The sequence below is a fragment of the Polypterus senegalus genome, chromosome 5, assembly GCF_016835505.1.
Source record: "Polypterus senegalus isolate Bchr_013 chromosome 5, ASM1683550v1, whole genome shotgun sequence".
In the NCBI taxonomy this organism is placed as follows: Eukaryota; Metazoa; Chordata; class Cladistia; order Polypteriformes; family Polypteridae; genus Polypterus; species Polypterus senegalus.
This window is the reverse complement of record NC_053158.1, coordinates 13,029,744-13,052,375: the sequence shown is the minus strand read 5'-3', so window position 1 is coordinate 13,052,375 and position 22,632 is coordinate 13,029,744. Positions and strand designations below refer to the sequence as shown.

Here is a 22,632-nt window from a genome sequence, read left to right as displayed (position 1 = left end):
AACTCTTAAGGCCTTCTTAAGAGAACAGATTATCTCATATCTTTCCCACAGAAATAAATCCGAAGCGAAGAAAGTAGCAGAGATAAAAAGCGAAATTACTAATTGCTGAAGAAGTAGGTTGTAACCTATTAGTTCTTCCCTAAATAAGGCCCATTTGTAATATTCTGATAGCTCCACTTTTTTTTTTCTTTTTCATTTTTTATAACCTTAACTTTACATTTAAACTTCTGGAAGCTCACTGCTTACCTTTTCACCATTTTAGATCATTCATTGCATTTCAACTAAATAAATTTGAAAAAAAAAAATACTGGAGAAACTGAGGCGTTTTAAAACGTTTGAACAGTAGTGTACATCATTGCTTGGTATGGGAACTGCATTGCCATCGTTTGCATTGCCATGCTGAAGGTAGTATCTTATGCCCAACAGATCATTGGAGATGAACTTTCTTACCTACAAGACATATGTTAAGTAGTATCTAGTGGAAAGCCAGGAAAATCGTCAATGACCACAATTATCCCAGTCATGAACTGTTGTCATTATTACCTTCAGGCAGTTGATACTGTAGCATCAGGTCCCAGACCAGCAGGCTCCAAAATATCTTCTTCCATCAAAGTGTTAAGATGTTGCTTATTGCATAGTGACTGTAAATAATCCTTATCAACCCCATCCATGTTCATGCAATTTGTTCCTTCATCTCTACATTCCATTGAACTATAACTAATTTGTGTGTTTAGTATTTAGTGTATAGAGTAGGAGTTTCTGGTATATTTCAGAGTTTACCTATGCAATAAGTTTATTTTTGCACAGTCTGGGATTAGTGAATTGATATTTAAAGTTATTTATTATGTGTATACTCTATTGTGTAAGTTTGCACTAATACTGCTGTGGACATTGCACACTAAAGAGTACATTCTTCTTAAGTGATGTGACAGTAAAGTGACTCGTCTTGACTTGAGTGGCTTTCCAAAGTTGTAATGCTGCGACACATCAAATCACCTTAATCTTTAATTGACTTTTCAATCAAATGGAAGCATAAAATAAGAAATGACGACAAAATAAAGGTTTTTCTACATACAGTGTGGTGGACGGCTGGAGTCCTTCCCCAGCTGGGATGCCATGACCATAGAAGGACAGGGGGAGAGAGTATTTCCAGGACAGTTTCTCCCTTGGTTTCCAGTGGGGTCATGGGTCATGAGCATGGAAGTTCAACCCTGATGGGGCCCATGGTCACCACCAAGGGGCACATGGACATTTCCAGGGCCTTATTAGGCCACACATCCACCACACCTAGAAGTGTGACCCAGAAGAAGCTCGTTGGGCACCTGGAGTCCTTCTGGGTACCCTATAAAGGGAGCCAGTCACAACTGCTCAATGCCCAGAGTCGAGAAGAAGAGGACAAAGCCTGAAGAGGAGCCGGATGTGGATGGACTGGCACCAGAGAAGGGACTGGACTGTGTTGTGGTGATTTGTGCACTGAACTATGTAAATAAACCGTGTTCTATGTGAAAAACACGTCTTGCTGCCTGTCTGTGTCGGGGTTATGCACCCGGGCTTCACAACAGTAAATAGTTTACAAAAATTATGGCCATATTTACTGTATGTATTACAAGGTATACATACTGTATATAGGTAAACAGCATGCAGCAGGATGGACTGATTTCAATACTGTCCACATCAGCAGTCTGCACCTATTTTTGAACTATGAATGGCTCCTGCACCAAAAACTGTAGCACTTTCTTCAATTTTGTTTTGTTGCATGAACTCCGGAACTTTACCTGCATTTGTTTCCTTAACCATCTCTTGTGTTACCTTCCACAGTGGGCCAGAGGTTCTCGTCTCACTTTATTTATAGTACGGTATATAGCAGTCAAATAATAATAATAATAATAATCTATAATAATAAAAGGCAAAGCCCTCACTGACTTACTGACTCACTGACTGACTGACTGACTCACTGACTCATCACTAATTCTCCAACTTCCCGTGTAGGTAGAAGGCTGAAATTTGGCAGGCTCATTCCTTACAGCTTACTTACAAAAGTTGGGCAGGTTTCATTTCGAAATTCTACGCGTAATGGTCATAACTGGAAGGTATTTTTCTCCATTAACTGTAATGGAGTTGAGCTGAAAGCGTGGGGGCGGAGTTTGTGTGACATCATCACGCCTCCCACGTAATCATGTGAACTGACTGTCAACGCAGTGCGTAGAAAACCAGGAAGACCTCCAAAAAGCACTGAATAAAACATGCATTATATAATTGAGAAGGCAGCGAAACAATAAGAAGCGAGCGATTGACATATACTACCATATTCATGAGTGCTGCTACTTCGGAAAGAAAGCAAGGTGTAAACCTAAACTTTAAATTAAGTTCATAGACAGGCTGCTGGCGTTTCACATGCCCACAGGTAATGCGGGATACAAGTTTAATGAGAGGACGAGGATATAAACGAGTTTTGATCACTTTGTAACTAAGTTAAAATTGCAGGTGAAGGGGTGTGCTTATGCAAATTCCAAGAGACTGTGGTTGTGGGGGATTGACAGTTAAGGCGGTGGGGAGTCACGTCATCATCTCCCTCCCATTTATCATTTCGCTCTGAGCTGAGCTCCGCGGTTAACGCCGTCTTTCGAAGCAACTTCGTCACACTGCCACCAAATACTCACAGAAAAATCCACAAGTTAATACACACGCTGTCTCTAGAGTTTCTCCACACTGAATCCTCCAGGCACTACTTACAAAAGGTTACATTGACAATCGTGTTACGTTATTTTTAAAATCTTTCCTTTTCTTAGCACAAGCACAGCTGAGAAGCTTGATGCATGTGCTCCATAACGCGTTAAAAATAATGCATTTAATCACACTTTGCATTACAAGCAAAGGGGAGCTTTTGTCAATGCATGATTTCCTGGTACACCGATTACATTGATCAGCGCATCCCGATTCATTTTACCCTCGCACCACCTTAGTTTGAGAAGAAGTATGAAAAATATGAGGTTAACACAGAAAACAGATCACCAATTCAAGCTTTATGAATAATCGATTAAGCCATCAATAATTGTTTTGGTAAAGCCATCCTCCTTCCATTTTATAATTTTTCCGCCACTAGCCATGATTAAATGAACGGTAAAAAAGTAAGAGCAAAGCGAGGGTGACTTATTTAGGCATATATATGACAGCAACACTCATGACAATGTCAGTCATGTTACGTTATTATTAAAATGTTTCCTTTTCTTTTTCATTACTTCTTTAACACACTACTTCTCCGCGGGTATTTTGCTATATATATATATGAATGACCTCCAAAGAGCGCTGAGACTTTTGATATCATGAACGTGTCTGCAAAACTGGGTCTCCTGCCCAGCAAAAGTCGAGCAGCCAGCGCGCGCATAGCTGTGCCGGCCTTTGAGACGCTGACTGCGCTTCTGCCTTAAGTCAAAGTGAGCACTTTTAATTTTTTCATCCTCCCCCTGAGCTATAGCCCAGACAAGTGCAAACACGGGACCCCTTTTCTACACCACGACAAACTAATATTAAGGCGATTCACACTTTCTTTTGCACGATACGATTATGAGGTCCTCAGCTCGGATTATGAAGACACACACAGGAGTGGAGGACTGACAGTGCCATCACAGCCGATTAATGGCAGGGACGTCTCACCAGTCTACACAAGACCCACGCGACTGTCCCCAAAAGGCATCATAACGTCAGCAACACATCTCTCTATACTATATAAAAGAAAAAGGCAACTTTCCTTTCTTTACACCTTTTTTCCTTTTATCCCAAACCAAAGCCTTTCTGTCTTAACACTGCAGAGGACACAAAACTAATTTTCTTTAATTGCTGGTAATGCCGGTAAAGCACATTAACAGAGGCAGAAATTTGAACGTTAACATAGAAAATGTAATTTCTATACCACAGCCGTCGTGTAGCGCCTTTCAAAAGGAATCAACTACCGAGAGATGATCCATATACATTTTAGCTGCTGTTAGTACTACTTACCTGTTGTGTTACACAGTCTTTAAAATGTAGTTTACCCAACCACTCCAGTAGTGCTCAATGTACCTGTACTTCTTAAAACGTTAATGTTTTACTGTTTAATAACTTATAGACTATATTTTATTATTTTTCCCTTGCACTCAGTGACCAAAGCTATACACACACATATAGATACATACATATATATATACACATATATATACCTGTGTGTATGTTTGTATGTATGTGTATATATATATATACACACACACCTATCTACATTATATACTGTATATATATATATACACACACACATATATCATACATCGTACATCATTAACACACTACTTCTCTGCTGCGAAGTGCGGGTATTCTGCTAATAATAATAATAATAATAATAATAATTTATTTTATTTATAGGCCTCTTTCAAGGCACACAAGGACACCTTACAGAGCATGTTAATAACAACAGTCAAAACATAAAATTAATAAAACCAGAACAAATATAATAATACAATTAAATTTAAATTTATCAGCTAAAATTATCAGACAGAATAAACCAGCTTAAAAAAAGATGTGCTTTAAGATGAGATTTAAATGAAGGAAGAGAATCGATATTACGAATTAGCTTATTTGCATTGGAAAGTGATGTGACAATATCGTCAGTAGTGACATTTCTCCCATTGAGTCTAAAAGGCTCATTAAGTCACATAATCACAGTCCCAGACTGTCTTTCCCAGGCAATCGAATGTGATCTTTCTCCAAATTAGCATCTAGTGAATACAGCAGCAAAGCCATCATTAAACATTGTACACAGCCAGCCCCGATTTGTCATAGGGAAAGGAGAACATGCGAGATGGCACATTGGGAATGGAGCAAGTCATGAGTATAGACCATAGAGCTGAAAGAAGGCTTGCTCACAACGTTTTCATAAACACGGCTTTCTTTGTTTGTGTATGCATCTGCAATCAAAGTGTGTACGTGTGATTGTTTATGTATGTGATTCACAACATGCACCAGCATTTTAACCTTTAAAATGCCACATACTTAGGGGTAAATGCACCCCTGGACACCAAATACTTTTTTGCTGCACTAAGTGAACGTCACAATTCACAAAGAAAATGTGAAATTTTAATGGAACACATTTTTTTTCATGCAAAGAGCATCACAATTACTGTGACACTGATCATTTTACACACTGCCAATGAACTGTAAAAACTATTTAAAAAACTACTTCAACAATCTATTATTATATGTACAAGGTGCAACTGACGCCATTGATGAAATTCAGTAAATCACAGAGCCAACTGCTCTTGAACTGACTGCACACAAGCACACAGAGGTAAGCGCTGACGCTGGCATGCTAGTCTAGTGCAGTGGCTGAATCCCAGGGACAGTGATGCTGCATGGGGCAGTAGTGGTCACGAGCTGGCTGCTCAACGAACGTACGGCATGGACTGATCAGCTTCAGCGTGCAGGCAAACTATTCTGGGAAGCAACTATAGCCAGTTGTGATGTTCAATGAATGTACGTCGCCAAATATACTTGGCCCCTGCGTGCTGGCAATTTGCACTGGGGAAACAACTTTAGCTGGTTGCGGAGTTCAATGAATGTACGTCACCGAATGTATGTCACTGAATATACTCGGCTCCGGCATGCTTGCAAATTGCTCTGGACACAGACTTTAGCCGGTTGCAGCGTTCAACAAATGTACATTCGCCTGATATACTCGACTCCGGCGTGCTGGCAAATTTCACTGGGAAGCGACTTTAGCTGGTTCCAGTGGTTTAAGGGTTAATATTGCAGTACTCATATTCTATTTATGGCCAAGTACCAGATTGCATCAGTCATTCTGTCTTCACAAGCAAATCCCCCCGTTCATTCTCACATTTGAATACATTGTTGGGTCTGCTGTGTCTATGAATGTACTTGAAGGCAAAACGCTTCCCTTGACAGCTTGCACCATTCACAATGTGCCATCTCGCGTGTTCTCCTCCCACATCAAATCGATCCTAGCTGTGCACTTTCAGACAAGTTGATGTTTTTTAGCAAATGGAAATAACTGGAGTGCCAGTCTTTTTTATTACAGTTACCGAAACAATGTCATTATGTAATTATTCATGGAAGAGTGCGGTATTGACTACATAAAATGTGTTCTTTTATTTTATAGGTACTCAATTAACCACTGGACCAACACCAAGAGAATCTTTAAAATAGATATTTACAATGGATCAATCACTGCTGTTAAGCCTTTAGATCGAGAGGCAGCATTTTGGCACAACATAACAGTTTCAGCAACCGAAGCCAGTAAGTGTCATGTTTTTTAATCTTATAAGATAATATTTTTCACATAGAGAAGCATGTTGGAAAAATGGTTAGCACTGGACCTCATGGATCCTGGGTTTTAATGTCATGTCCTGTTATGGTTTATGTGGAACTTCTAAATTCTGCCCATGTGTTCCTCCAGATACTCCAGTTTACTTCTCTTTTATTCTGTAGGGTCTAATGGTGTCCCTATTTTCCCTTTTATACTCTTTGTTGTGTGGACCTTAATAAAATGTCTGAAATCCCATACTCTTACCACTCTGTGATCTGGTATTTTAGCTCTCCCACACCCCTCTTCACCTCCACATCTGGAACCTTAGGCAATTAGACAGAGTAAAGAAACAGGCAGGTTACACACTGAACTTTGTATTATTGATAAAAACGACCAAAAATAATAAGGAAGCAGAATACTCTGTAAATATTGTCACACTACGCCCTTACAGCCTAAGACAGCGATTCTCAACCTGTGGAAGTAACAAAAAAGGGGGTGCGAAGATGTGAAAAAAGAAAACAAGAATTGAAAATATGAAAACTACATCTATTGAAACCAAAACAAATGAACTTAAACTACATTCTGATACTAGAAAAATAAATATAGAGTTAGATAAGTGTCGATAAAAGTTAAGTAGGTATAATAAAACTTGTAGAGGTGTACCTGCAGCAAAAAATACATGAATACATTTTATTGGGGTTTCAAAAAAGCGTTAGAGGGGCGTGATTAAAACTGTTATGAAAACTCGGGTCGCAAAGGTTGAGAAACGCTGGCCTAAGATGCAGTGCATCTTGCATCCACAGGCAGCTCTCAGCTTATCTTCAGTCTAGCTTGATTTGTTACCCCATACGGTCTTTGAATGTAGTATTGAAGTAGGCCATGTTCCTCTCTCAGTATGGCTGCTGAGACAGAGTTGTCTTCATCATGGTCTTCTCTTCATGGCCAGATAGTGAGAGAGAGAGACATAAAGGCAAGGTGACCAGCTCTGTACCACAAAACACAAACCAATGGAGCATCGTATTACAGAATGGGCTGCAGTTCAAAACCAATTATGAGCAGCCATATTTCAGACCAATTGAATTTGTTTATCTGTCCCTTCCTGCTCAGTCTATCAATGCATGAGCGCAGGTACAACTTACCCCCCACTTGCCTTGTTTAGTCAGTTTATGGTCTTCCTGCAGTGGACGACTTATAAGCTCCAAGTCCCCCTCACCAAAAAATTCCTCATCCTGAGTCCATCCTAAAGATGCAAGGGAGACAGTGTGGCAAGGTTATTATAGTTTTGCTTTTTTATAAAATAGTTTTTATTTCTATATTTTTTCTTACCTTACTTGGAAATTCAGTTTATTTTTAGTTTTCCTTCATCGTATATTTTTAGTTTTAATTTAGTTTTTATTTCACAAAGTCTTTTCTATTTTCTATTTATATTTATTAGCTTCAGGTTTAGTTTTAGTAATTATGGTATGGTTAAAGAGCTACTGTGGAGTTTAGTTTTGTGTCACAACTGGACAGAAGACTTGAATAGCCCATGCATAAGAACAGTAAACCCATAATGAGCCGAATAAGAGCAGGTAATGGGAGTATGGATGGACACAAAACGACAGAGGCAGCATGTGAGATTAGGAACAATATATACAGAGCAGGATTGCAGGAAACCTAGAGCCTACCCCAGCAGGTCTGGATGCAAGGCAGGAAAAATCCCTGGTATTGTATGATATGGCTGATGTTAAGAACAAAAAGAATATGATACTTCAACTATCTATTTTAAGAAAGAGAGAGAAAAAGGTGGACAAATATATTAACTATTTGAGGGCTGAATATTTTTTCCAAAAAACTCAGTTTTCTGAAAAGCACACAAAGCAATGGTTTCACATATAAATCAACATAAAACATGTTGCTGTGTGCTGTGGTTGCTGTTGGCGCCTGTCCGGCATGTCTGGAGGCAGTGCCTACGCAGGGGCACCTCGATGGCCAGCAGGAATGCACGGTGGGCTGGCTGCGTTCACACAGCAGGTGGGCAGCGGTGGCAGTTGCAGTGTGACGCAATGTGGTCTCGTCATCATAAGTGGTAGTCCTCTCAGCTACACAAACGTGTTCAACACCACGATCAACTGGGGACCGATCAGCTGATACTGGTATCTCACTTTCATATTTGATGTCCATCTCCTGATCACTTGCATCAATTCCAAGTCTGACAAGTCAGAGTCCATGATGTATTTAGTCTCTCACCTGATGTCAATGCAATTTTAGAGGTTGTTTGCACTTCGCTACTCACACAGGGAATCAACAGGTTAAATCAACAAAGCTACTTAACTTTACTTCTAGCAAAGAGAGTCAACCTTAAATGTAAGGGTGAGTTTTATCGCAGTTCGCAGCTAATTACCGTCCTCTACCCTTTTCAGTTAGTCTTTCCAGCTACTTTAATAGTTTCGTTTCATTTTAGTTTTTCATTTCAGTTTTGTTACTTTATTATTTTTAATAATAGTTTCAGTTTTGATTTTAGTTTTCGTTAACTATAATAACCTTGCGGTATGGTAAGGTAAAAGCATCGCTATTCTCATCAATGAAGTAAAACAGGCCTCCTGAAACACTAATATTACATTTGCTTTGTCTAGTTTACAAATAAAGACATTCAAAATATTTACCAAGATATATGCTCACAATCACTCCACCTCATCTTTCATCCCCAAAGACATGCTGGTGGTTAGGTTAATTGACACACATGTCAATTGTGTACGCATGTGTGTGTGTGTGTGTGTGCAAATGAATATCACAGTGCATTCAAAAAGTACTCAGACCCCTTGACTTTTTATAGATGTTATTGTTTTGTAGATTTAGTTTTTTTTTGGACAAAGTTGCAAAGTTACAATTTAAACAATAGATAGATAGATAGATAGATAGATAGATAGATAGATAGATAGATAGATAGATAGATAGATAGATAGATAGATAGATAGATAGATACTTTATTAATCCCAAGGGGAAATTCACATAATCCAGCAGCAGTATACTGATACAAAGAAACAATATTAAATTAAATAGTAATAAAAATGAAAAAAAATTAAAATAAAATTAATGTTCGCATTTACTCCCCCGGGTGGAATTGAAGAGTCGCATAGTGTGGGGGAGGAACGATCTCCAAAGTCTGTCAGTGGAGCAGGATGGTGACAAAAGTCTGTCACTGAAGCTACTCCTGTGTCTGGAGATGACACTGTTCAGTGGATGCAGTGGATTCTTCATGATTGACAGGAGTTTGCTTAGTGCCCGTCGCTCTGCCACAGATGTTAAACTGTCCAACTTTAATCCTACAATAGAGCCTGCCTTCTTAACAAGTTTGTCCAGGCGTGAGGAGTCTTTCATCTTTATGCTGCCACCCCAGCACACCACCGCGTAGAAGAGGGCACTCGCCACAACCGTCTGGTAGAACATCTGCAGCATCTTACTGCAGATGTTGAAGGATGCCAACCTTCTCAGAAAGTATAGTCTGCTCTGACCTTTCTTACATAGAGCATCAGTATTGTCAGTCCAGTCCAATTTGTCATCCAGCTGCACTCCCAGATATTTAAAGGTCTGCACCCTCTGCACACAGTCACCTCTGATGATCACAGGGTCCATGAGGGGCCTGGGCCTCCTAAAATCCACCACCAGCTCCTTGGTCTTGCTGGTGTTAAGGTGTAAGTGGTTTGAGTCGCACCATTTAACAAAGTCTTTGATTAACTTGCTATACTCCTCCTCCTGCCCACTCCTGATGCAGCCCACAATAGCAGTGTCATCAGCGAACTTTTGCACGTGGCAGGACTCCGAGTCGTATTGTAAGTCTGATGTATATAGATTGAACAGGACCGGAGAAAGTACAGTCCCCGGCGCCCTGTATTGCTGCACACAATGTCAGACCTGCAGTTCCCAAGACGCACATATTGAGGTCTGTCTGTAAGATAGTCCACAATTCATGCCACAAGGTGTGAATCTACTCCCATAATAATAATAATAATGACAAAGTGAAAAAAAATGTATTAAAAAGCAAGAACTGAAAAATTGATGATCACGCTCTAACACCCCCCCGATCTGACTCTAAGTAACAGCATCAGCGTAAATTCACACCCGATCTGACGCTGTTTGTTTTCAAGTCATATTGAATTAGTGCGATGATGTTTTCTGATTGGTACTATTCAGGTCATAAAATGATTTCTTCAAATTGTCACATATACCTATGTCTGTGTTTTGTTTTTGTTTTTTTGACATCATACACCATAAGGTGCATACTAATTCTGTGTGACCAGGAACACTCACTAAAACTAAATAAAAAAAAAATAAATGGTGAGATACAAAGGAGGCAGATTCACCAGCGTTTGTGTGTCAGCTTTTATCCCTCCAGATCAGAGAATGTCCAGATCCATTGCCTCAAAACACCATTAACATCTACAGTTATTCCCAGTTTCAAATAAAAACTAACAGTGTCAGATCCCTAGGGCGGTAGTATGTACCATGATCGTGAGTGAGAGAATAAAAGTGAAAAAAAGGTAACTTTTACAAGTACAGTACTATAAATGTACACGGTCTGTTACAGACGCAAATCAAACGTATGTGTGTACTGCATAATATTAACGATAAGAGCAGCTCACTACTGAAAACAGTAAATATAGGAGACAGTGTGGATTGAACCGATGGCCCCTTGATTACAAGTCAGCAAATCTTACCGCTATGCCATGGAAACTGCTGTATCATCCTTGAACCTTTTGTGAAAGTGTTTATTTGATCTTTGGACTTCAGGCTTCACACATTCTATAGTTTATGCCTACATTTTGTAACATTTATTACTAAAATATGAAAAAGTTTCTGTTTTAACAATGTATTTACACAGATTACTGTAGAAATGGAACACACACGAAATGCATGTGTTCCAAATAAGAATCTATTATTTCCACTCTAAAACTCCAGCGGTTCACTCACTCCCAGATAATCAAACAAGGCATGAGCTGGGAGAACTTAGTGAACGTTCTGCGATGGTGGGGGATGGAATAGCCGGCTGCTTGCTGCTTGTCTTAATCGGCACATTTACAGGACATAAGACGCTGGCGGAGAGGTGCGAACGGATTTAAGGTGGTCCGGATTTACGAGTTTTCTCGCAGGCTCTGGTAATTGTAGTGTTAAATTCACTGTTTTAGCTTTGGATAAAGTTACGACCGAATGGATTTTTTTTTTTAAGGCACAGCATTCAATAAATGATCTCAAAACAAATATGATACTTTTTTGTTGTCTGAACACATTCTCACTATTGAATGTTTCGATGTATTCATAATCTCTATCCATTCCTTAACTCACTTACTCTACGTGCAAGGGGGGCCTATCCCAGCAGCATGAGGGGCAAGGCAGGAGCCAGTCCAAGACAGGATGTCAATTCTATGCTGGACAATATTTTCAATAAATAGGCTTTTCTTACCTTATCCTATTTTTTCAACTCTTTTTGAAATGGTTCTTTAGAACTTTTGCAAACCAATTTATCTTGCATTGTATCAAGAAGTAATCTTCGTGCTTTTTCATCCTTTTCCCTTTCAGTTCTTTGTCCATTGTTGACACTTTCTGTGTCAGGAGCTCCTTGAGTGTATTATATTTTAATAAATTAGAAATGGTGTGGGTGGGTGTGTGTGTGGGGGCGTGTGCTCTTGGCTGATGATTTTCATTACAGCTAAGCACAAAGTCAAAGATTTTATACAACGACTGTTTTATTTTTTTTTGTTAATTCTTCTTAGCATTCATTTTATTCTTAGCAGGAATTTGAATACGCATTTACAGATTAATACTTAATCAGTCTGCTTTTGAAATGTTACCCTAAGAATTACAAATGAAGAATACAATTAGGAAATTATTAACAAACAGCCTGTAGTTTCTGGTTGCACTCTGTGGCAGACATCACCCTAAGGGGCATTACAGGTTGCATATTTATAACAGGATTTCTTTATTTCTTTTCTAAAATGTCACCACGGGCCTGTTAAGTGTCTAGCTCAAGAATTTTAGTCAGTTAAGGTTGCTCGTGTTACGGTTCAATGGCTTAGCCACGAAATGATGGAGCCTGCTAGAAAGCCATCACCAGCTTTGACGGGAGTCCTGGCACAATTTCGACCCTTACATAGAAGGGGTACAAGATGAGGAGGAAGAAGAAGAAGAGGATAAGTGCATTGATGGGCAACATAGTGGTACAGTCACTAAAGCATCTGCCTAACAGCTGCAAGAGACTATGTCTGAATTCCTCTGTCATGGTCTGTATGGAATTTACGCATTCTGTCTCTAATCTGGGTGGAGTTTTCTTCTGGTGCTTCTGCGTTCCTTTCACATTCCTAAATTTGTGCCTGGTGTCACATTACACGATTTCTAGTCACAGGGGATGTTAAACTTCATAAATGTTGTGGCTGAGCTCACCATGCAAGTATCAATCAATCAATCAACATTTATTTATATAGCACATATTCATACAAAAAAATGTAGCTCAAAGTGCTTTACAAAATGAATAGAAAAATAGAAGACACAATAAAAAATAAACATAAGTCAACATTAATTAACATAGAATAAGTAAGGTCCGATGGCCAGGGTGGACAGAAAAAACAAAAAAAAAACTCCAAAAGCTGGAGAATAAAAATAAAAAAATAAAATAAGTATGTCAGATTACATGACTAGAAATCTCTGGGGATGTCAAATTAAATGACTGCCTAATGCAATACAATACAACTTATTTTTTTGGCTTGGAAAAGGCATTCGACCGTGTCACTCAGGGAATCCTGTGGGGGGTGCTCCGGGAGTATGGGGTACCGGACCCCTTGATAACGGCTGTTTCCATTGGTCCGCTTTGCCAGCAGTAACTCGAAACCGTTTCCAGTGAGAGTTGGACTCCGCCAGGGCTGCCCTTTGTCACCGATTCTGTTCCTAACTTTTATGGACAGAATTTCTAGGCGCAGCCAGGGTGTTGAGGGGGTCAGGTTTGGTGGACTCAGGATTGGGTCACTGCTTTTTACAGATGATGTTGTCCTGTTTGCTTGATCAGGCTGTGATCTTCAGCTCTCTCTGAATCGGTTCAGCACCTCCAAATCCAAGACCATGGCCCTCAGCCGGAAAAGGGTGGAGTGCCCTCTCAGGGTTGGGAGCGAGATCCTGCCCCAAGTGAAGGAGTTTAAGTATCTTGGGGTCTTGTTCACGAGTGAGGGAAGAATTGAGCGTGAGATCGGCAGGCATCGGTCTGTCGTGGTGAAAAAGGAGCTGAGCCGTTAGGCAAAGCTTTCAATTTACCAGTCGATCTACGTTCCTATCCTCACTTATGATCATGAGTAATAGGTAGTGACCGAAAGTACGAGATTGCGAATACAAGTGGCTGAAATGAGTTTCCTCCGCAGGGTGTCTGGGCTTTCCCTTAAAGATAGGGTGAGAAGCTTAGTCATCTGGGAGGGGCTCAGGGTAGAGCCACTGCTCCTCCGCATCGAGAGGAGTCAGATGAGGTGCACATCCAACCGGGAAGAGGCCCCAAGGAAGACCCAGGACACGCTGGAGGGACTATGTTTCCCAGCTGTCCTGGGAACGCCTCGGGATTCCTCCTGGAAGAGCTAGAAGAAGTGGTCAGGGAGAGGGAAGTCTGGGCATCCCTGCTCAAGCTGCTGCCCCCACGACCCGACCTCGGACAAGTGAAAGAAGATGGATGGCTATTCACTGAGTGCCAACACAGAGCGTTGTGAATAATTCTGTTAAAATACGAGTACAGATTATATTGGTTACTAAATACAGAAGTGGTGCGCATATAAACTGCTCAAAAAAATTAAAGGAACACCTTTTAATGAGAGTATAACATCAAGTCAATGAAACTTCTGGGCTATTGATTTGGTCAGTTCAGTAGCAGAGAGGCTTGTTCATCAGTTTCAGCTGCTTTGGTGCACTAGAGGGGCCACAATGAGATGACCCCCAAAACAGGTTTAATGTTTTAACAGGTGGAGGAGGCCACTGGCATTTTTCCCTGCTCATCTGTTTTTTCCTTTGTTTTGCATTTGTCTACAGTCAGTGTCACTACTGGTAGCATGAGGCGATACCTGATCCCTATAGAGGTGGCACTGGTAGTCCAACTTCTCCAGGATGGCACATCAATACGAGCCTCCCATTGCCAGAAAGGTTTGCTGTGTCTCCCAGCATAGTCTCAAGGGCATGGAGGAGATTCCAGGAGACAGGCAGTTACTCTAGGACAGCTGGACAGGGCCCCTCGTAGAAGGTTCTTAACCCAACAGCAGGGCCCACCGGTATCTGCTCCTTTAGGAATGTGGTGTGAATATCTCTGACCAAACAATCAGAAGCAGACTTCATGAGGGTGGCCTGAAGGCCTCTAGTGGGCCCTTTGCTCACTGCCCAGCACTGTGGAGCTCGATTGGCATTTGCCATAGAATAGCATAATTGGCAGGTCTACCACTGATGCCCTGTGCATTTGAAAGATGAGAGCAGGTTCACCCTGAGCATATGTGACAGACGAGAAAGGGTTTGGAGAAGCCATGGGGAACATTATGCTGCCTGTAATAACGTTCAGCATGACCGGTTTGGTGGTTGGTCAGTGACGGTCTGGGGAGGCATATCCATGGGTGGACACAAAGACTTCTACAGGCTAGACAATGGTGGGCACCTTGACCGCCATTAGGTATCGGGATGAAATCCTTGGACCCACTGTCAGATCTTATGCTGGTGCAGTGGCTCCTGAGTTCCTCCTGGTGTACGACAATGCCCAGCCTCATGTGGAAATAGTATGGGATTGGTATTGATACCATTGACTGGCCCCTATGCTCACTCGCCAGACCTCAATCCAATAGATCACCTCTGGGTGTGACTTTATGTTTCGGTCCGTCCGATGCCGCCAGGTTGCACCTGAGACTGTCCAGGAGCTCAGTGATGCCCTGGTCCAGATCTGGGAGGAGATCCCCCTGGAAACCATCTGTCATCTCATTAGGACATTGTCACGCATGCATACAAGTACATGGGGGCCATACAAAATACTGAGTATGATTTGGACTTGCTGCAATGAAATTTTATTTTTTTTGAGCAGTGCTCCATGAACATGACTGCCACTAGTACTGTTAGCCAACAGGGTGCTGACGGAAATTGGGCAACTGTTGGTCGAAGAAGAAGAACAGAACAAGATGCAGAGGACAGGAAGATAATCCGTTGTAGCAACCCCTAATAGGAGCAGCCAAAAGAAGAAGAAAAAGTGGTCCATGCTCAAGTTTTTGGGACACCGGAAGTCCTGGAATCACATAAAAGAAGCCTGCCAGTTGGTAGGAAGAGGGACGAAGCTTGCTGGAGGAGGAGTGGAGGCAGAAAGAGAAACAGAGACAGAGAAACGAAAATTAAGTGCTGTGTTTTGAAGGTGAGAAACATTTCCCACAGCTGAATAAAAGGCCTGCGTTGGTCTGGACTTGTGCCTCATGTCTGTCGGTGCCGGGTTTGGGGAGCTGGAGTGCCTCCTGCAGGTCACAGAGTGTTCCTTGCTAAAACAAAGCAATTTCTAGTCAGCCTAAGTTTCTTTTAGCCATTAGAGTAGTGTCATCCTCATATATACAGTTGCTGGCAATTTTGATTCCAGTATCTAAAAACTCTAGGACAGCCATTTGCTTGATATACTCAGCACATATCTATACTAATAAAAGGCAAAGCCCTCACTGACTGACTGACTCACTGACTCATCATTTATTCTCCAACTACCCGTGTAGATAGAAGGCTGAAATTTGGCAGGCTCATTCCTTACAGATTACTTACAAAAGTTGGGCAGGTTTCATTTCGAAATTCTATGCGTAACGGGTTTTAACTGGAACCTACTTACATACATATATACGGCCATAGCCTGCAGCTCGGTCGCCGTGTGAGGCGGAGTTGCGTACCTCATCATCACGCCTCCCATGTAATTGAGTGCCCGCCCATATAAGGCAGTCCGTCAGCAGCAAGCCAATAGACACGCTGCCGTTAAATATTCGCGGGTGAAGTACTGTGCTAATGCAACCGAAGATGAGATGGTCAGGGATAGAATAGTGTTTGGCACAAACGCAGCAAAAGTGCGAGAGAAACTTTTAAGTGCCGGGTCTGAGCTAACATTAAATAAAGTTGTGGACATCGCAACATCGCACGAGATAGCACAAGCACAGCTGAGAACCTTCGATGCATGTACTCCGAGCGGCTCACGCAAACTGACTTTGCAGGACTGGGAAAGGTAAACTCGTGCATGCAGTGTGTGACGTCTCAGATAAAGAGGAAGACGAGCTGTTTATTGATGCAGTAAGAAAGGAACAACCCTCTGATGCTGAACAAGCCTTTGTAGACATATCAATAGGAAAGCAAGGTGTAAAGCTTAAGTTTAAATTAAATTCATAGACACGCTGCCGCTAAATATTCACAGGCAAATCCACAACTTAATACCAGGAATGCCTGTTAAACATCTTAGATTCACGAGTACCGATTTGGGTAGTGAACACTTCGATGAATGAAACCTGTTATCTTTACAACGGTTGACAACGAAGATGAGATGGTCAGGGATAGACTAGACAAACAAGGAATGTAACTTGAACACAACACGTCCTCCAAATAGGAACCTGATTGAAAGAAATAATGATATTCAAATCCTTGATGACAGCAACACTCATAACAGTGACAAAACAATTACATTGACAATCATGTTACGTTATTTTTAAAATGTTTCCTTTTCTTTTTCATAACTTCTTTAACACTACTACTTCTCCGCTGTGAAGCACAGGTATTTTGCTAGTGTTAAATAAATAGGGTGACGGCATACAGACTTGTCCTTATTTTGAGGAGTGATGCATGAGTTTGCTTCACCTGATTCTGGCAAAATGTTTTGGGAACTTTGCTGAACTCTGTGGAACGCATTGAATTCAACGTGGAAGGAGGACCTGTGGTAGTTTTAGAGGCTTTTAATGACGTTAGGAGGGCTAGGAAAGCAACCACCAGCTCTGTTGGACTGAAATGTGATCCGAGCTGTGAAGCAGCTGGGCTAATCACTGCGCCACCGTGCCTCAAACAATAAAAGATGCAAAGGCAACGATAACCATAAACAAATACAACAAATGGACACAAATTAGCAAAAATTTCAAAAAAATAATCAACATCACGGCTGTCCCATTCCAATCCTGGAGAGCTACAGTGGCTGCAGGATTTCCTTCTTGAAACTTTCTTAATTAGTGACAAATTTCTGCTACTACTTGAATTTCTTTCCCTTCACTTTAATTGCCATTTTTAAGCCTCAGTCTTCTGAGTTGTTTCTTTTTTCCTTAAATGGCAACCAAACAAACATGAGATGTGAAGTGAGCCAACAGACGACCACTTGGGGCCTCAAACTCCAACCAATTAAACTCCAACCAGTTTCTTTGTTAGAATTCAATTTGCGCTGTTAATTAAACCTGAAATTTAATTCTTTGGCTTGCTTGTGCTGCCATTCTGCCACAGCAGACATTTCCAAAATGGTTGATTTTCTTTTGTAAGAGCACCAAACTGAGCAGATCAATATTACTGAGACCTTCACCTTTCTTTATTTTTAAATATATGAATATATGATAAATGCCAGTCAGCTGGTCATCTATTGGATTGTTTAGTATCCCATTATAGTTTGGCTATAGAAGGCTTTAGAATCCTGGTGCTTCCTGTCTTACTATATGGTTGCGAGACATGGACGCTGTCCAGTGACTTGAGACAAAGACTGGATTTTTTCAGTGCTGTATCTCTTTGGAGAATCCTTGGGTACTGCTGGTTTGACTTTGTGTTGCTCATGAAGTCATGAATGAGGCACATTACCTGCACTGGGAGGGAGCGTCAGTTACGGCACTACGGCCATGTGGCACGATTCCCTGAAGGTGATCCGGCTCACAGAATCCTCATTGTTAAGGATTCAAGTGGCTGGACCAGGCCAAGGGGTTGCCCACGTAACACCTGGCTGCGGCAGATAGAGGGTCATTTCCAGAGGGTGGGACTGGACCGTGTCTCTGCCTGGGGGGTTGCCAACAGGGATCCCGAGTTGTTTCATCGTGTGGTGGGTTCAGCAATGCACTGTACTAGTGCATGCTCCCCAACTTAACTTGACCTGATAGTTTGGCTGCTAATTAAGGACAAAAGAAAGAATGAAGGGGCCCGAGTCTTAAATAGTAAATCAATTAAAATGGAGGCAACAAAATTTAATTAGCAGCAAAAATAACAACATGGGTAGAATAAAAACCTGCAGCCACTGTAGCCCTCCAGGACTGGAGCTGGGCACCCATCCTCAACATTTTTTGATGTCCGGCTTTTGCTACCTTCAAGGACTCTGGTTTTTCGCTTCTTGTTTTGATTTTGCTGCTTTGGTTTGCTTGATTGCCCAGTTCCAACTCGTCTTTGAGGTCTTTTATTTGCTCTCCTTGTTGTCCTTTCAAAACAAGTCAGCTTGCTGAGAAGGCTCAGGACTAAGACAGCATTGTGTTTGTAGAAAATTCTTGTAAATATTGCTAATTTTGCAGGTTTTATTTTGCTTCTGTCATTGGATTTTTCTTTTGGATTGTGGATTTGACCCTTGGATTCAAGAGCGGCGTTTGAGGGTGGCAAGTGGAGCGACCACCCCAGGCCCTGTGCCTAAGGCGGCCCCGCTTTTGAGGTCCACGTGTCCCATTTGAGCGGATTTGTCAAGTTATATTCTCCAGTTATATTTTGATAAAGTCCGCGTGTTATCTTGCAAAAATGTAGCTGAATACTGTAATGAGAAAATCTGGTGTATGTTAATTTTTATTAAATTCATAAATGGCCCCACGTGGGGTTGGTCTGCCGTAGGCCCCGCACACCACTAAGGCCGCCTCTGCTTGAATACACTTGGAGTTTGCCTATTTTAACTCATTTGAACTTTTCCTTGCATTTTTTTGTCTATTTTTGTACATAAATCCTTCTTCTAGAAAGATTCTTTGTTTGCCCTGGTGCACATGCCAGAGGTTAACAGTCATCCCCTTCCTTGTGGGGCTTTTTCCTTCGTTTTGAGACTTTTCTTATTTTTGTGAGATTTCTTTGTTTTCGGTTGTGTGCTTGTGCTGGAAGCCAGCAATTGATATTAAGGATTAACTAGATTTGGGGTGAGTCTTAATGGTAACACGTCTGGCCAGCTTTTATGGTCTTTTAAGAAGCTGTGGCAGATGGCTAGGCACCCTACCCAGTCGGGACACCTGGAAGGACCATGAGAGGGACAATATCTCCCCTGGGCCACAAGAGGGCAGCCGCCCTGGTCTGCATAGGGTCCACAGGAACAGAGCTGGGAAGTTAATTCCTGTTTGGGCCCATGGCCACCGCCCGGAGGATTAAAGAGCCCTGGAATACAGCACTTCCACCACAACCAGAAGTGCTGCCAGAACTAATTCCAGGAACACCCGGGTGTTCATATGGCACTTCCGCCACATCAGGAAATGTCGTCAGAAGACTATGAGGAAGCACCTGGAGCACATCCGGGGTGTTATTAAAGGGGCCTCCTCACTCCTGTAGATGAGCTGGAGATGGGAGGAAGGAGACGGAGCTTGTAAGGAGGGGAGTAGAGGCGAGAGAATGAGAAGGAGAAGAGAGGCTCTTGGTGATTTGTGCATTGTGTAAAAGAAGAAGGAAATAAACGTGTGTGTTTTGGACATTTGGTGTCGTGTCTGCTGTGTACGGGGGGCAGCCTTTCCACAAAGCCCTCTGTTTTACTTCATTTTTGCGACTCCTGTTCACAGTAAGAATTAGCAGACGCCTCTGCAATATATTGTATGACTTTAAATCAGCAAACTTTATGCCTGCCTGGCAGCCTGACTGGTGGCTTTGTTAAAGCAGATATTTTTTCGCTAGCATTACCAGCCTATAATATAAAGTTATATGACTGTGTTCTCAACATCATTAGTGCCAAAAAACAATAGAATAAGCAAAGGGCACCCTACGAGAGTCTGTATGCTCCATTAAAAAGAGGCTTTTTTTTCAATAATCCATAAAAAATTCTCCACTCACTTCAGAGTGTCAGAGTCATCACAGTCAGATGTGTTTTTCTGCACTCTTTACCTGAGACGCCTGTGATCTCCCAGGGAGACTCCTCCTGATGGGGAGGAAATGAAGGTCTTCACAGCTAGTTTTCCAGTCTGAAAGTGAGAACTGTTGCAAAGTGGTGAAAATACAATAAACCCAAGCTGAATCATCACTAAGGGCTTTCAGGTCTGAAAAAAAACCAAAAAGGAAACAAGATTTATTGTCATTTCATCCTCACAGTCACGCCACACCATTTGTAATAAAATCACATAAGATCCAGTTGTGACAGAAAGTCGTGTGTTGTAAAGTCTCCTTGTTAAAGCTACCAGCCACAAATCTGATCATGCTCTTGTTGCTCATTATTTATAAGAAAATAGAACATTTTTTAAAAAAAAAAACATATCCGCAGGTTTTGAAAAATGACATTGTGAAATGTTCAGTTCCACTTTAACAATCAGGCTTTACTGTATATTCACCCCAAGCTGTCCTTTCCCTTATCATGCTTACTTGTTTATATTGGATGTTTAAAGCCCCGTTATTACTTTTTCTCCGTAAAATTGTTTGTGTTGCCTTTGTGAAATTATTTAGGATAATAATCACTTAAAGGCCATACAGGGGAAAAGGCGACGATATATAGTCACCGGCCACTTTATTAGGTACGCCTGTTCAACTGCCTGTTAACACAAATATCTAATCAGCCAATCACTAGGCAGCAACTCAATGCATTTCAGCCTGTAGACATTGTCAAGACGACCTGCTGAAGTTCAATCCGAGCATTAGAATGGGGAAAAAAGGTGATTGAAGTGACTTTGAGCATGGCATGGCTGTTGAGTATTTCAGAAACTGCTGATCTACTGGGATTTTCACACACAACCATCTCTAGGGTTTTCAGAGGATGGTCAGAATAAGGGGAATATCCAGTGAATGGCAGTTGTCTGGGTGAAAATGCCTTGTTGATGCCTGAGATCGTAGGAGAATTGCCAGACTGATTTGAGCTGATAGAATCGTAACAGAAACTTAAATAACCACTCGTTACAAATGAGTTAAGTAGAAGAGCATCTCTGAACCCACAACATGTCAGGCCTTGAAGCAGATGGGCTACAGCAGCAGGAGACCACACCAGGTGCCACTCCTGTCAGCTAAGAACAGGCAACTGAGGCTATAATTCTCACAGGCTCACTGTTTTGTCTTGGTAGAGTAATATATTGCTCTACTTTCCCCTTTTGTATTATTAAGTAGACTTTGTCAGAATGCCTCAAATCTCCCAGACTTACCACTGTTTATAAGGTATTGTAGTATATAACTTCTCCCCACCTTCCCTTCTACATCTACACCCTCAGGCAAATAGGTGTAGTAAAAGACAAGCAGGAGTTAAGTTACACATAAAATAATGTATTATTGATAATATTCATAAATAATAATAATATGCAAAGTGCATTTAAATATTGACAACAATACAACCTGATAAATGTTGATGTGTAGTTTCAGGCGGCACACAGACCTGTTACAGTAGTTACTTAAAATGTCTCTAGTTAAGGCATTATTTGTGCTCAGCTTTTTTCAGAACAGCCCGCATGCCTGTCTCAATATGGCTGCTGAGCTGTGCTTCATTGTGTTGTCCTTTTCAGTTCATGCATCAGTTTGGTGAGAGAGAGAGTGAGGTTAAGCAAGCAAATTTTTAGATTCTCTGTCCAACCCCTAGAGCCAATAGGGCATCATGGTACTGAAAGGCCTTTGTTACAAACCAGTTCCAAACAGCCATACTTCATACCAATGGGGGAACAGAAGACATCTTCACACCTGCCACCCCCCAAAACCATTTGTTGAGCTAAAGTTTGCCAGTTACGCAGCCTGACTTTCCTATGGGTGTTGACTGAGAGACTTCAGAGAATCATTAGCCAAACTTGTTTAAGGCACTTTCCCCCAACTCTGTCATAAAATTCAAAGAGACTCCATCCTAAAGGGGGGAAGGGGTTCTTAAACCTGTGTTATAGCAGGTCCGCGGCTTCCGAAAAAAAGGTCGGGTTTTTAAATCCATATAACTGTGTCATTGTCCGTGGGCGCGATTGCACGACCATGGGGAGTTAATGAAGTGATTGGAACGAGTCGCACCTGCACGTGTGGGTACGGTCGTTCTTGTTTGCCTCATTGGCTTCCTGCAGTGTGTAATTAAGACGCTGTGCCCACAGAGGCAGAGGTGTATGTATATATAAACGGAGGTACACCAGAGGGGGGGATAAATCGTGGAAAAAAGAGAAATCAAGCAAGTAAAAATGAGGTTAAAAGTCGGGAATAGTCAGTCTAGGTGGGAGGATCTGGCCACC

At 41.5% G+C, this 22,632-nt stretch overlaps 1 protein-coding gene across 1 annotated transcript in view; it reads left to right on the top strand.

Moving 5' to 3' along the window:
• LOC120530070 (cadherin-7-like) overlaps window positions 1–22,632 on the top strand; it is a 139,839-nt gene that overhangs the window by 102,511 nt on the left and 14,696 nt on the right. Inside the window, exon 9 of the mRNA XM_039754217.1 lies at window positions 6,143–6,279. Within this exon, the coding sequence (XP_039610151.1) occupies window positions 6,143–6,279 (137 nt within the window). The remainder of the gene's footprint in view (window positions 1–6,142; window positions 6,280–22,632) is intronic.